Raw genomic sequence first — 16,659 nt, forward strand, 5'->3', positions numbered from 1 at the left:
GGAACTAACAATCCAAAAGCTATGATGGTTTCTTCTACTTTTATGTATGTCTAAATATGTCTAGCAGCTATGGAATTTTGCCTCTTCAAGGTAAGAAATGCCCAGATATTATGTTTCCTTGTAATTATAAAGTTTATAGATTTGTGCTATAATCACCATCTGAAAAATTAGTAATACGACTGGTTTCCTCTGTAACAGAAAACTAGGAATCCCAAACATCACAGACAGTACAACTCAAGGCATCACCAAACAGAACAAGAACCTCAAACACTTGTTGCTGTCAATAATATTGGTATAATTAGCATTCCAGTGAGGACTGGAAAGGCCAGGATGTATCAACAGTTAAAAATGATCTATATTACTAAACATCTAATTCACTTCATGCTTCAGAGTGCACGGTCTCAGTTGAACATTTTCTACTTAACATCTTCCAGGGTCAACAAATTTGGTTTTCAATATCTCATATAACTGGCTGGGGTACCAGCTTCACTAAGGGAGTTGATATGAGATTGTGTGATAGTTGGAATAAAAGAATGAACTGTAAAGTATAAGAGGTAAAAAAAATGATTGAAAACATATTCTGTTTACAATATTTGTTTATAAACATTTTCATTTTGCTATCCGCAGTATATACGTACAAATTTTTTGAATTTTCTTTTCAACACAAAGCTACGTATAGTTGACTGTGAGAGAAACAGGAGTCTTTGAGGTTGATGCCACAATATTTTCAAGTCTGTCCTTGTGCTTCATTCATTGTCAAATGGTAGGCTAATTTGATTGGAAATTGCAGTCTTTTAAATTGGAGTGGCAGCTCAGTAGAGATCAGTGGTTATCTGGGGATAAATAGTATGTGTCCTTTGCACTTTCCAGTTGCAAGCTTGGCTTCGATGATGTTATTCGATAGCTGCTTGACAATCATCCTTGTTCCATTACACAGTTTTGGTGAGTTGAGGTTTCTGAGTAGTATGATCAGAGATCTAATTTTAAGTAGAAGTCAGTGTAATGGCATTCCTGGTACTTGCAAAGAGTTTAGAAATTCTGTAGGGAAGTTCACAGTTTCTTCAATTTTTAGCATTGTATCGATCAATTTGGATATTCTCTCTTCATCAGGAATTTTCTTTTGAATATTGAAGTTGATATCATCAACAAAGTTACTTTTAGTTGCCAAATACAGACGGCCAAGATGAAAAGCAGCCAAACAACGAGGAGAATGTAATTTAGATTTCAAGAGCGTGAATGTGAGCTCACAGGCCAGTGTCCATTGAAAAGAAACATTCTTGTGGAGAGAATCGGCCAACGCAGTCACACCCAGAGTAAATTTGTGATAGTAAGTAATATTACCTAAAAATTCTTAGATCTCTTTGACATTTGTAACGTGTGCCACAGCTGCGGCAGCAGTCACAAGGTGATGTAAACGCTTAAAACCATCTTGAGAAATCTCAAACCCCAGATACACAATGGATGGTCGAAAAAGTGTGCATTTCAACCCTGCAGTATTTAAGACCATGAACAAGGTGTGTAAGTTATGTAAATGCTCTTCTGTGGATGCACCCATAATGTCATCAAGACAGTTGATGCACCCCAGTATGAACATGTCAACTATTCCAAAATATACTGTAAAGTCACATGGGCACTAGCCACATGGAATGGGAGGCACTGATATTGGTAGAAGGTAAAGGATGTGTTAATCACAAGGAGCTGTTTAGAATCCTCATCCAGCGGAACATGTAAATGGGCTTCAAATAAATCAGTTTTGGCGAAAAAATGTCCCTGGCGAGCTTAGCAAGTAACTCATTCAGAGGGGGCAAAGGGAAGGTGTCAATGATGGATTGAGCATTAACTGAAACTTTAAAGTTTCACAGAAGCGAAGCTGACCAGTTGGTTTTTTAACAATCACAAAGATCTGGAGGTAGAGGCAGTGGGGGGAGGGGGGGGGCGGGGGCAATTACACCACTTACTCGATGTATTAGGCTTTATGAGCCCCGACAACATCAACCTATCCAGTTATGATTTCACTTAATCATGCAAAGCCACCGGAATAGGGCATGCACAGAAAAAGTGCGGCCACGCCATAGGTTTCAGGCTAATGTGGGCCGCAATATTAGCGCCACAATCTAACCCACCCAAGAAAAGAGACGAGAACTCAGAGCAAATAGAATCCAACTGCTCTTAAGGGACCTAGTTGGAAACTACGTGCACCGTTTCCGAAATGGATAAACCAAAGCATCCAGACCAAACAAATTTGCAGTACCAGAATTGTCCACTACTAAAAAGTCAAGGAACGAACCACAGATTTATATATGGTGGGAGCTGTAAATTGCCACTAAACTGGTATATGCTGCTTGTTGCAACTCGCTAAACATCAAGTAACCGGAGACAATGCCAAAGATCCCAAATCCACCTAAGTTTGCGAGTTCAGTAAAGTCGCGCCTGCACTCATGTCCACTTTTAGGCTGAGCAGTTTGTCCATCACTAGCATCTCAATAAACAGTTTATTATGATACGTAAGCACTGGAGATACACAATTAACATCCATGTCTATATCTGCAGGAGGGGGCTGGGAATGACACATGGATGCTTTACGTCCTTTTTTTCTACAGTTGTTGCAAGTCGCTCAGTGCTTAGGGCATGCAGCCAGATTGCTGAATTAGTATGGTCAAGATGTAAGCGCAGAGCACTGCTGTTGCTGTGGTTGTCACGGCTACTACTTTGAATGTTGCAGTCCAGTATGGCATGGAATCCGTTTTTGTATGGCTGCCACATCATCCTCCCACTGAGAAACGACCAACGCCTGATGACCCAGAACAGGCACTACCGTGCTGATGTTGCACCAAGCCTCAATCTGATCACCAGCAGCTTTAGATGCCTCAAAAGACTGAGCAATATTTAATGCTTCAGCCAAAGATGGATTCTTGCACTATAGCAGGCACTGATGCACCTCCTTGTCAGGAGCCAACTGAATGATTTCATCATGGGCCATAGAATCAGCATAGGAATCAAGATGAGCATCAGTAACAATCTGACATTTCCAACTGTGACCATGGAGTTCAGATGTCTGGACCCAGTAGGAATGGTGGACTGTTTATGACATTAGAATCTACATAAGCTGCAATGACATGCATGCATTTATGGTGATAAGTGGACAACTTACATATTTCATTGACAAAAGCAACGCAGGTTGCTGGAGTAGGGATGGCGAAACAAACTGTTCGATGCAAGGCGAAATTTAAGAAAGGAAAAGACATTTCTTTTAAGCTTCCAGTCCTTGGCCAAATCAATGTAAGGGGGAAAAGGTGGCGGTACACAGACAGTGTGGAAACCTGTATATCAAAGTGACCGACAAGTTCATGATAGCAACCGTTAGAGCCTTCTGCTGCTTGAGGAGAGATCAAAAGCACTGCCTTTGTGAATAGAAGAACTGAAGGAACAACCAAAGAGACTGAGCACACATGAGTGAACACCACACTCATTGCCAATTGTGTCGTACTGTAAGGCACAAAAATGGCCACAATGAACCTAAGTTTTTTCTTCTTCTACATACAAACAAACCATAGTTGAGAACATAGATACAAACATAGAAACAATGCAGATAATGATACCAGCAGTTCCTGTCAATAAGTAAGAACACAATACAAGGGCGAGTGCCTGCTGCTTTGTGTTTATAAAGAGGAGGGCTCCGGTAGACGGCTTTGCGGGAGGCACAAGTACTGTGGCCCAACACAGGCGGCCTCTGGTGGCATACCCGCACAAATGCCATTGGCAAAATATTCAAACTGTAGCACACCAGTGCCCTGGTGCTGCGGTGCACATCCAAGTATTACGTACAGGGTATTAGCATCCTTGCTCGCTGGAGTGCTAGTCCCACTAAAAAATTGAAACACTGAGAATGGGTCCCAAATTGCGCATGGATAGCTGAAACAGTGAGAGTATTGTCCACAAAAGGTGAGGTTCCGGGTTAAAATCGCATTCTGCCACATGGCTTATCATGCAAAAAATTTCGAAATGTCACACACTCTGCTACAGAGTGATAGTTTTCATTCCTGGTTTCTATCACATTTATATGATTGTCAGCTGCTTAAAGTCCTCAGCTACATGGTAATAGATTATCTTTACTCCTTCCATTAATTGTGAACGAAGATTTACAAGTTGTGGAACACTATTTTTATTTTATGTTTTGCAAAGATGACAACATATATAAAGGTAACACAGCAGTCGTTCAAGGTCAGCCAGTTCTTTTTGCCATGTGCTGCAACACTACATTTGAAGAATCATACTTCAGCTGAGCAAAAGCAGTTTGAGAAATGCAGCAGGGGCAGCAACAGGAAAGTAACAGCAGAAGTAATGTACATGGAGAACATTGAGATCTGACCCTCATCCTCAGAGCACATCCCCCGGTCTGAGTATATCCTCCCCTCAAGACAAGGGTCACTACGGTGTACGAGCCAGGTTCAAATTGCAAACATCTCAGCTTCTGACTTTAAACTTCCTACTCCAAAGAAGCACTGGAGTTTTACAACCTAACATTTGTTTAATGTTCTATCTTTTCCCCAAACAAGTTGGGTACCAGCTTATCCTTTCAACCATGTATTTTTGTTAGTAACACAAGACAGAAACTCAATTAAAACATGCATAACCTACATTCTATTCCTACTTACAATAAGAGACACTCACTTAAGTACTTCTTGAAGAATGCATCCAGCTTTTTCAGAACCAGAAAATGAAAGTCCCATTGGTAGGAATGTGCCTTCATCTGATTCCATCACATAATCTAAGTTTCTAGTTTCATTTTTGTGGGCTTTAACATAAGCTTGTGCTCCTATCAGTCCCTCTTCTTCAGCAGTCCACAATATACACCTGGAGAAAATTCTTAACTAAAGTCATAGTAGTTATACACAGTAACACATTTTATGTAAGCCAAGTTTACTAAGCAAATCAATGTGCAAAAACAATAGCATCTATAATTTTTCCCATGTTAATTGAATTAACTTCACCGGCATGAAATGAATAGAGGTAATGTAGACAAAATCAACAAAGATGCAACAACAACAGCTAAGTCCAGCTACTTTTGCACCTTGTATAATTGCTTATCTTGAACAAATGTATCAACCTTCTGATAAATTTTGCACATTTCCACTCAATAATTCATACAGAATAATTTTCTCAGGTAACTCATCACTTAGAAAAAAAAGTACTGATTGCACAAAAGCAAGCAATAAGAATAATATGTGGTGTTCACCCAAGAACGTCATGTAGGTATCTCTCTTAAAGGAGCTAGGTGTTTTAGTTGTGCTAATAAAATTCGTGTTTTCTGAGAAATTCGTAATAAATAATCTGTCACAATTTGAGAAGGACATTGATGTACATACCTACAATGCCAGAGGGGAAAATTACCTTCATTACCCATTGCTAAAGCTGCCAGTGGCTCAAAGAGGAGTTCAATATGCAGAAATAAAAATTTTGATCATTTGCCTAATAATATAGAATGTCTGACAGGTAGCAAAGCAAGTTTTAAATCTAATTTAAAATCATTTCTCCTGGACATCTTCTATACCAATGACAAATTTCTACTTAAAAAATTAGCAGCCAGTAAAAACCGGCACACAGAGAACTAATTTTTCAGTTTAGTTGCATGAACAGGAATAAAATGGTAATGTGTTCATTAATGTTAACACTAATCATGTGTACATATCCTGTGAACTGACTGATTCCACATAATTTCAGTGAAAGAGTCATTTGACAATCAATGGTGCATGTAACTGACATGAAATGATAGCAAAGTAGTCCTCAGAAATGTTGAACTCCCCACCATTTCCACAGAACAAATGAAGAATCAGTTCAATTGTCTGTGAAACAGTAGAGGTAAATAATTCAGAAGTTCATGCTTGGCATTGAGGGCTAGGAGAAGGTGGCATTCCATCAGAATGTATTGTGACTAAAGAATATTTGTGCCAAACCAGGACATAAACCTGGATTTCCTGCTTTTTTTACATGCAGTTTACAGAATATTATGCTCAAATGAATGAACAAATGAATGAACGAACTGACAACACGAGAGTTCAGTTGTACAACCTATAACAAATGAAGTGACAAATGAGATATGCTGGGAAAACAAGTCACTTAGTCAAGAAAACAATACCATTCATCATTCTTAAACCTACAACAGAAATCAGGGTGTGGCCAAAAACGAGACATGCTGCATCTAAAAGCAATTAAAGCAGAGTAAAATACGGATGAAAGAGGCAGCTGACAAAAGAGGTAGAATCAAGAGTCCCACGCACCCAGTATGCAGCAAGAGATGCCCAACTGTAACTACCCCGCCATTTCCACAGAACAAATGAAGAATCAGTTCAATTGTCTGTGAAACAGTAGAGGTAAATAATTCAGAAGTTCATGCTTGGCATTGAGGGCTAGGAGAAGGTGGCATTCCATCAGAACACAGGCTACTGTCGGTAAGGCTCCATGATCACAATGTCACGGTGGCTCTTTACATAAAATAAAACTATGATTTACTGTGGTATGACTGATGCAGAGGCAACATAGGATAGTGGATTCCTTACATGAAGAACAGGAGAAGAGCCACGCAGCAGTAGTCTCCTTGATAGTGTAGTGTTCACTAGAGGGGTCAATACGCTACCACATGCTGTTCCATCTGCAAGTGAGCACAGGCCTTATTTGCATCCACAAATCGATGCTTGGGATCATCAAAGTAAATGTGGGGGGAATAATCGCTTCTCTTGCCAAACGGTTAGCCAGTTCATTTCCTGGGATACTCACATTACCTGGGACCTAGAGTTACCTTTAACTGAGCAGACAGTATGACTAGGCTCAGAGAGAAGGTCATGAAGGGTGATACGAGTCACAGTGATCATTAATCTGGAGACTCCTCATTGAGTCATCTTAAATTATAACTCTGCCAAGGAAGGCTTGTTTAATAAACTGTAGTGCAGCTCTGATGTAAGAACACTACATGTTTCCAACAACAAATTTTGTTCCTGACTAGCGGGAAGTGTAAAACCATATCCTGTACTATTCATGGTTTTAGAGTTGTCACTGTAAACGACAGTAGCACCTATTCTTGGACAACTGAAAGGAACAGATGCTGGAAAGTCGGGGGGGGGGGGGGGGGGGTGACAAACATTAGGACCATGGATCATATCAGTCCTAATTAAAGGCTGGTAATCCCAACAGAGGGTGGCCACAGCAGCTTGATGCCCTTCATATGCAAAAAGTATGTGAAAAGTTGCATGATGAGATTGAGTGGTGACTGCCAAGTGGGCAAGAGTCGATACAGTCAGAGTTGAAGAGGGAATTTTCCCACTTCAGCATGGAGACTGTCTATGAGAATAGTCCAGAAGGCTCCAGTGACCAGTCAAACACCATGATGATCACCTGAGCTTAGCAATTTCGAAGCTGAAGGTGTTGCCAAATCACAAACCTGGCAACCATAGGCCAGTCAGGATGAGACTAGAAATATGGAGAAGAGTAACATGATCAGTTTCACAAGGGGTGTCAGCAAGAAAGCAAAGAGCACTATGCTTCCACATGCAGTCAGTCTTTAGTTGACAAATACAGGCAACCTAGTCAGCTTTTTACTAGAGAGGAGGCCCAAAAAATGGGACTGCACAACAACGTCCAAGCAATGCAAACTCAAGTAGAGTTCTGGGTCAGGATGGAGCAAGGTACAATGGCAGAAATGCATGATCAACATTTTTGTTGGAGAAAATTGAAACCATAGGAAAGGGCCCAAGTTGAGGCCCTTCAGATGATGCTTGGAGCTGGCATTCAATGGACATCCTTAGCCCATTGATGGCGATATGGTCCTATGGAGAGCTGAGTGAAGAACCAACCCTAACCTGGGACAACCAGTGGGATAAAAAGTGATGAATAAAAAGCAGCAGGGAGCCATGAAAGCCACAGTCATGGATGGTAAGTAACATGTGAGGGTGCCAAGCAGTGTCGAATGCCTTATGTAGGTCAAGAAAGACTGATAGGTATTGGCATTTAGGAAGTCTGTCAGTTTTCCAGAAACCACAATTATAGGGGGACAAAACACCCTGTGATTCAAAAACCCAGCATAACCTGTGGTCAATGATCCTTTCAAGCAGTTTGCAGAGCATGTTGGTGAGGTTAATCGGTCAATCGCTGACAACAGATGTTGTGTTTTTACATGGCTGGATTGGGACAATGATATTATCTCACTTTTGTGAAGGGAATGCAGCTTCAAGCCAAATACTGATGACTCAGGGTAGATGTAGTCTTCGAGTAACATTCAGATGTTTGATCATCTGACTGGACAGAATCAGTGCCTGGGGCTGCATTGTAAAATGAGGCAAGAGCCTAAAGCAGTTCGCAGTAAGTGAAAGGTTCGTTATACATTGCCCAATCACATTGATGTGACCACCTGTCAGAAGCCTCAATAACCAACTTTTGCACTGCAGACCACTGCAAGATGTGCAAGAAGAGAGTCAATCATGTTCTGAAAGGTCTCGACAGGGTTGTGCAGCCATGCCAACTCCAGTGCCACGGCCAGCTGCACTAGGTTTCTTGATTGAGGATCCATGGTGAAAAGACCTGGTCAAGGTGGTCCCACATATTCTCGACTGGATTTGGTGGCCAGTGGAGTAGGGTAAACTCATCCTGGTGCCCCTCAAACTACGCACGTACATTGGGAGGTGGGTGGCATGTTGCACTGTCCTGTTGGTATGTACCGTCATTCCAGGAGAAAACGAACTGCATATGTCGGCGGACATGGTCCCCCAGGATACATGCATACCTGTGTTGATCCACTGTGCCTTCCAGAATGATGAAAACACCCAGAGAATGCCACGAAAACATTCCCCAGACCATAACATTCCATGCTCTGGCCTGTACCCATTGCTTTCAGGCATTTTACATAGTAAACACCAATGGCCACCTGTCTGGTGGAGCATAAAATGTGATTCATTTGAAAAGGCCACCTGTCGCCACTCAGTGGACATCCAGATGCAGTGTTAGAGTGCAAACTCCAGCCTTCATTTTCAATGAACAACAGTCAGCTTGGGTGCATGAACCAGATGTCTAGTGCAGTGTCCTTATGCAACAACATTCACTAAATGGTCGTTGAGGAGACACAGTTGGCAGGCCCTTGGTTCATGTGGGCAGTCCGTTGCTCAACAGTTGCACGCCCGTTCACCTGTACACGTCTCCGCAGCTGACATTCACCCCTTCAACTATCATTTGTGGTGCACCACAGTTGCTTCGGCATCAGTTTTGGATAGTGCCATTTCGCCATGCACAGTATACTTTAACCACGGCAGCACATAAACAGTTTGCAAACTTAGCTGTAGAAATTCTTCCAATCTATATGTGGCATACAGCAAAACAGTGCTTAACAGTATTTGTTAAAAACAGTCTTGGTTGTAATTTTAGTTTTCTATTTTTCAATGACACGTTTCGCCTTATTTAGGCATCTTCAGGTTATCTTTTCAAGATGGATGCGAGAGACACCAAGATCTGCCTATAACAGAATTCTGTTACTCGTTCCTGTGAACGCAAACGTGTTATGCAGATCTTGGTGTCTCTTGCGTCCATCTTGAAAAGATAACCTGAAGATGCCTAAATAAGGCGAAACGCGTCGTTGAAAAATAAATAACACTTCTGCCCTCAGCCCAAAGGCCAATGATAATGTCGTTTTGAATTTCACATAAATCAAACATTGCGACAACGACTGCACTGTTTTCCACATCTCCCCCCCCCCCCCACCCCCCACCCCAAACGTGCTTTATAATCTTCCAATGCTAGTGTTGCCACTTTCCATCTTTGAGTAGTTAGTGCACGTTGATGCCGAACGTAGGTGGTGGTCACTTTAGTGCGAGTGGACATTGTCTAATTCAGCTTAGCAGGGGGTAAACATAGACTGTTGTCTTCAACTTGTCTTTGAGCTGTAAGGTGTTCAAGTAAGAACTGATACATCAGTACAAAAGATCAGCCTGAAGGACAAGACCCAGAACAGTTGTTGATCTTTGGAGGCCCAGAAGACTACAGACGTGGCCCCCACTGGGGAGGAAGAGGCATAAATTCCTGAAGAGGGGACTAAAGCGTTCCCAGCACTCATTCCTACCATGCTTAATAGGATAGCAGACCTTAGCAAGAAATCGTTTAAAAGTATAGAGGGCAGCATGTGCAGGATACTGCTTAAGACATTGCAGGATCCTACAATGATCCTAAATAGCTGTTGCAATGTCTTCCATCCGTCAGGGTACTACCCAGTCACAGAGTGTGTTTGAAGAAAGAGGAAAAGCAGTTCCAGCAGTGCGGGTGATCGCACTGGTGACATTGCCCACAATCTCGTTGATGCTATCTCACAGACCAAGACTGAAAGTTACAGCAGATGTACGTAACTGGCAATTGGCTCTTGGATGAGCCCATTGTGGCGGTGACAGGAAAGTGATAGGATGACCGAGAAGTGTTCACTATCACAAACATCATCATGAAGCAACCAAGGTAGCAAAGCCGCAACATCCACAAAAGAAATTATCACTCACGTGATGATAAAACTTACCAGTAACAAATCTAGCAGCCCGCCTCTGAATTGCTTCTATGTCCTCCCTCAATCCGACCTGATAGGGATCCCAGACGCTCGAGCAGTACTCAAGAATAGGTCATATTAGTGTTTTACAAGAGGTCTCCTTTACAGATGAACCACATCTTCCCAAAATTCTACCAATGAACCGAAGACGACTATCCGCCTTCCCCACAACTGCCATTACATGCTTGTCCCACTTCATATCGCTCTGCAATGTTACACCCAAATATTTAATCGACGTGACTGTGTCAAGCGCTACACTACTAATGTAGTATTCAAACATTACGGGATTCTTTTTCCTATTCATCTGCATTAATTTACATTTATCTATATTTAGAGTTAGCTGCCATTCTTTGCACCAATCACAAATCCTGTCCAAGTCATCTTGTATCCTCCTACAGTCACTCAACAATGACACCTTCCCGTACACCACAGCATCATCAGCAAACAGCCGCACATTGCTATCCACCCTATCCAAAAGATCATTTATGTAGATAGAAAATGATAGCGGACCTACCACACTTCCCTGGGGCACTCCAGATGATACCCTCACCTCCGATGAACACTCACCATCGAGGAGAACGTACTGGATTCTATTACTTAAGAAGTCTTCGAGCCACTCACATATTTGGGAACCAATTCCATATGCTCATACCGTAGGAGTCGGCTGTGGGACACTGAGTCAAACACTTTCCGGAAGTCAAGGAATATGGCATCCATCTGACACCCTTCATCCATGGTTCGCAAGGTATCATGCGAAAACAGGGCGAGTTGCGTTTCGCAGGAGCGATGCTTTCTAAAGCCGTGCTGATGCATGGACAGCAACTTCTCTGTCTCAAGGAAATTCATTATATTCGAACTGAGAATATGTTCGAGAATCCTGCAACAAGCCAATGTTAAGGGCATTGGTCTGTAATTTTGAGGATCCATCCTTCTACCCTTCTTATATACAGGCGTCACCTGCGCTTTTTTCCAGTCACTCGGGACTTTACGTTGGGCAAGAGATTCACAATAAATGCAAGCTAAATAAAGGAGCCAATGCAGTAGAGTACTCTCTGTAAAACCGAATTGGAATCTCAAGGGAAATAAGGGGCCCTTCCTAGAGACAGACAATTATTACAAATGGTGATGGGTGACGTAGTTTGCAGTCACCCTGCAAATCCCTCCAGTTGCCCTACAGCGGCCAATATGATTCCAACCTGCTCGGTAATCACAAAACATTGGCGAATGGTTATCACTGATGTGAGTTTCTTGAAGGGCAATATAGACTGCAGAATAAGGCAAATTAGCTGTTGCAGTTGCGGTAAGTTACAGTAGTATCAATTACAGTTCCATTGGATCATCACTTTGAGGGTGTCCTGGTTTGGGGTAAAGGAGGCAGGAGGGCCGCTCACATCCTACAACTACTGTCTGTCACCAGTTCAAGTACGACAACATCAACAAGCGTTATCTCAGCATCCAAGGCAACGGGTGGGGGGGGGGGGGGGGGGATGAGGGGTATCGGCAACTTCGGAGTCACCACAATAGCCTTGTTGTTGTTCTTCTTCTATTTTTTGCTACTTATGGTGGCCCAGATTCCTGCAAGTGCTTACCTACTTTAAGTCTGGAGGACAGATGAAGAGAGGGCAGAGGATTCTGATCTGTGAGTTTTTAGGGAGAGGGGTCCTGAGAGGGAGCCCCGTCACAAGTAGATGCAGAAGAGGTAGAGTGTGGGAGAAAATGATGCGGGAACCACAAAAGTGGAGGACAGTTTCATATCTGGTTTGGAAAAAATTGAGGTTGGTGGGGAAGACAGGGTGTGGGAGGGAGTGAAAGCAATGACTTTTGCAGAATTGTTCATCAAGTTGACGGATACAGGCATTCACTTTTTTTTCCTTTTTTTGCCTCAGTACATTATTCTTATATTGACACACAAACATGATGTTCATAAGGACAACCTTCGTGGAGTGGTCATCCATATTTTCCACATTTTGGATTTGCTGTGGAGCGGGATGACATATGACCAAAGTGTAAACATTGGAGACACCTAAACACCTCATGGGTGGGGACATTAAGTTTCATGTACACCGCAACTTAAGCTTTTTCTGGAAGCACATTTCCTTCAAAGGCTAAGATGAATGCACCTATATATGTTCAATTATCCTTGGGACCTTTCTGTAAGTGTCAGACAAAATGCACACTCACCATTTGAGATTAGCTTGCAGCTGCTTGTCTGTCTGGACTGCAAGGTCTCTGTCAAAGATAACGCATTGTACCAATTCAGATTTTATATAGGGCAAGTCACTGGTAGATCACCCATCATTCATACGTGTCAAGAGCTTGAGATTGTGTAGCGGAGGAGGCCTTAATCAATAGTGCTCCATCATGCATTTTTCCCAATCAGTCAACTTCTTCAAATTTATCTTCTACGTGTAACACAGAAAATAATGGCTTTGTCCCCATAGAAGTATCTCTATATGATTTAGTACACACCAGATACTAGTAAACTGTTAATTCCCAGTCATCTGGCTTGTTCCTCTTCCCATGGGATAGCCATGGTAGGGAAATCAGTAAGACTAACTTTCCACAATGAAATATGCAGATCTGTCTGCTGAAATGGCCAAATGAGAATGGCCATTGTGTTGGTCCTGTTTGATATGATTCGTGTGCAAAATGTCTGGCCTGATACCACACAATCTGATCAAGATTCTCCCATGCCACAGGATAGATCATCTGGCATGATGGTTACTGCCGGGAGTTTTGATGCCCCAGTATGACCGGCATCTTTTCCTTGACATGCATGGGGTGCTAGCAGAAGTGTGATCTCTGTGCCATCAGGAGGCTCTACCACAAGGGTCCATAACGACCTCACCACTTTGGATTGGCTACTGTGTTTGCTTTTAATTGCATATATGAGTCTATAGAGTTATTGTGCATAGAGGGTCATCAACACTGTAGGCACTACATGCTCTTTTAGGCATTCTTCCCAGTCAATAAATACTACAGAAAATAATTTGAAAATGTTTGTCAAGCCCAGGATAGGGGCAAACTTACTTTGACCAAAAAGTGATGCGAGGGAAGTGAATGGGGATGTCGATGAAAGAAAGCGAAACTGAGGACATAGCAACATCAACATCATACTTGAAAAAACAAGAAGTAAAGCTAGTTTGGGATAGGAGATTACAGCACAAGAAAGAAAGTAGGTGCTGCAATAACTACGGGGTATGTGCTTGCCATGCACTTACAAAAGAATCTTTAGCAACTTCAGGGGCACAATATAATGAAATGCAAATATTTCACATATTGTTAGTGTCAGAAGCAATCTGTGTAATAAGAAATGTTGCATCCGCTTAGTGGGAAATGAAATTTAGGGACGTCAAGCAAAATAAAAACATGGAGAAGTATCCTGATTAGTATGATGTAAGGTTATGCTTTGTAGGAGAGCGATTTGGCCACCTGGAGGTGATGTAAGGGGAAGTGAAATTGTTGTACAACTGAATGCTAGCAGGCCCAGGGCTCAGGATTTAGCGCATGCCACAGTAGGCCCAGCTAGGTGACCGGTATTGGCAAGTCCAGGTACAAAGAAGAGCAGCGCCGCCAGAAATAGGTAATTTCTTGATGCAATAATTTACCAACAGCCGTACGTATTGTAGAAATTTATTTTATGAAATAGGTAAATCCCAAAGCTGGGAATGTGGACAGCTGTTGCTCGCTTGGCCTTTCTGCAGAAGTTGCACCAAAAATGGCAGTGTGTCAGACAAGCTGAGAGATAACTTTTTCAGCTCTCTGAGAACCTATAATAATTTAATCAAGTATTAAATCAAATCTGAATATATTTGTATTAGCTATGGGGCATGAAAGCAGATGTACGCGGCTCAAGCCTATGACTACCTTGAGCCATTCTTTTAAAACAGACCCTTGAGTAGCCCATGTACCTTAAGCACAAGTAACCATTGGTAAAGATGCCACTGGTTAGCCTGTATGGGATGCTGATTGAAAGAGCAACTACACAAGCTTTAACTGTTAGGTACGCCACAATAATCAAGTCATCCCATTCTCAATTGGTGGTACCGGCATAATCCCAGCTACAATTTTGAACACAGTTGCATAAGATAGTCCACCAAATGTCTTCTATTAATGCGTGAAAAAAATTTTATTCCAATATGACAATTACTTGAGTGTAACACCAAACATTTTCTTGATGAAATGACTGAATTTTCAGTTCTGAAAATCCCTTTAATTACCTGTTATGTCTTACATTTAAATTCATCAATAATACCTCTTGCATACCTGATTGTCCTCCTTGGTCTCAGACCAAGCTTCTTCAGTATAACAAGAGTATTCCATGAGATGAAGGCTCCACCTCCATCATCCATGGCGCCCTGTCCTACATCCCAACTATCAAGGTGACCAGAGACGACAACTACTTTCTCCGGCTCTGAACTGCCAACTATTTCTGCAATTGTGTTTCGTGATGTAGCTGGCTTAAGAGTGTGTGCTTCCATCTTGAGATGTATCACCAATTTATCACCTAAAAGTAAAACATTATATAGAGAGACATCACTGTAACTTCTAGCAAGTAAACTATAGAAAGACAATATAATTGTATAGATAAAAAATTACTCACCAAGTGGAAGCAGAACACACACATAAAAGAAGGTTACAATTACGCAACCTTTCAAAGCCAGTGGCTCCTTCTTCAGGCAGAAGGATTGAAGGGGAAGGAAGAGGGGTGAAGGAAAATGACTGGAGAGGTTTAGGAAAGGGGACAGATTTTGGAAAAGTCACTCAATACTGTGTGTCAGGGAAGACTTACCAGACTTCCTTACCCTTCAATCCTTCTGCCGGAAGAAGGAGCCACTGGCTCTGAAAGCTTGCCTAATTATAGCCTTCTTTATTGTGTGTGTTCTGCCACCACTTGGCGAGTAGAATTTTTACCTGTCCAATTATATTATTTTGTCACAAATTGATTGACTTTGTTGTTAAATTATAGAAAGTTATTCTAGTTACAATACCCAAAAGGAAAGAAAGGACATAAGATAAGTAAGCAGCCATTAAAGGTTTTTGTCTGAAATTCACACAAACAGAAAGGTAGAAATAACTGAGATATACTGGGTAATTGTTTCACAGATTTCTTGCCATGTCAAATTTGTTTACATACAAAGCAAGAAATCCTTGAAATGTTTATATAGCCTTCTTTATTGTGTGTGTTCTGCCACCACTTGGCGAGTAGAATTTTTACCTGTCCAATTATATTATTTTGTCACAAATTGATTGACTTTGTTGTTAAATTATAGAAAGTTATTCTAGTTACAATACCCAAAAGGAAAGAAAGGACATAAGATAAGTAAGCAGCCATTAAAGGTTTTTGTCTGAAATTCACACAAACAGAAAGGTAGAAATAACTGAGATATACTGGGTAATTGTTTCACAGATTTCTTGCCATGTCAAATTTGTTTACATACAAAGCAAGAAATCCTTGAAATGTTTATCCAAGAATATCACCACAGAAAATCATCTTTTAAATATATCTGGTGTAGTCATAATATTGGAAGACCTTGCACTATATTTTTGTGTGCAGAAAGAAGAAGAGCATCTCATATTCTCAATTCTCATCTCAATCCAAAATTTTCCAAAATAAATTTCTTCATAAACAACACAGAGCGAAGTCGTCAATGAAGACATTTAAGACAGAATGCTATGAAATGATTACCTTCACAACAGTTCAGAGAGCAATAACATAAGTAACAAGTGACATGTATACTAATTCTTTATAGTACCATCATTTCTTGTAGAGAGACACCCGACTTCCCACTTCAATATGAAAGGAGAGGGATATCAGTATTTAGTTACAAGTTTGTAAATTTTACAAAAAAAGTCCTTTTGGGAAATAATTAGTTAATTGGAGACTGTTGTTGTTGTGGTGATCTTCAGTCTGAAGAATGGTTTGCTGCTGCTCTCCACATTAGTCTATCCCATGCAAATCTCTCCATGTATGCAACCTACATCCACTTGAACCTGCTTAGTACTGTAGGAGTTGTCAAGCCTTGCTTGATCTCCTGAATTTTTACCTCCTACCTTGCCTTTCATTACCTAATTAATTATCTCTTGACACC

At 41.4% G+C, this 16,659-nt stretch overlaps 1 protein-coding gene across 4 annotated transcripts in view; it reads right to left on the reverse strand.

Moving 5' to 3' along the window:
- The window catches only part of LOC124798425 (carboxypeptidase Q-like), a 77,380-nt gene that overhangs the window by 36,957 nt on the left and 23,764 nt on the right, over positions 1 to 16,659 (reverse strand). For 3 of the 4 annotated variants that reach the window (XM_047261852.1, XM_047261835.1, XM_047261843.1), the window contains exons 4-5: positions 14,834 to 15,074; positions 4,672 to 4,854 (exon numbers count right to left, since the gene is read on the reverse strand). In XM_047261852.1, coding sequence (XP_047117808.1) covers positions 4,672 to 4,854; positions 14,834 to 15,074 — 424 coding nt within the window. Of the gene's footprint in view, positions 1 to 4,655; positions 4,855 to 14,833; positions 15,075 to 16,659 lie in introns of all 4 variants that reach the window. The other variant, XM_047261861.1, reaches the window with a different exon arrangement.

Source organism: Schistocerca piceifrons, chromosome 1, assembly GCF_021461385.2.
Source record: "Schistocerca piceifrons isolate TAMUIC-IGC-003096 chromosome 1, iqSchPice1.1, whole genome shotgun sequence".
Lineage (NCBI taxonomy): Eukaryota > Metazoa > Arthropoda > Insecta > Orthoptera > Acrididae > Schistocerca > Schistocerca piceifrons.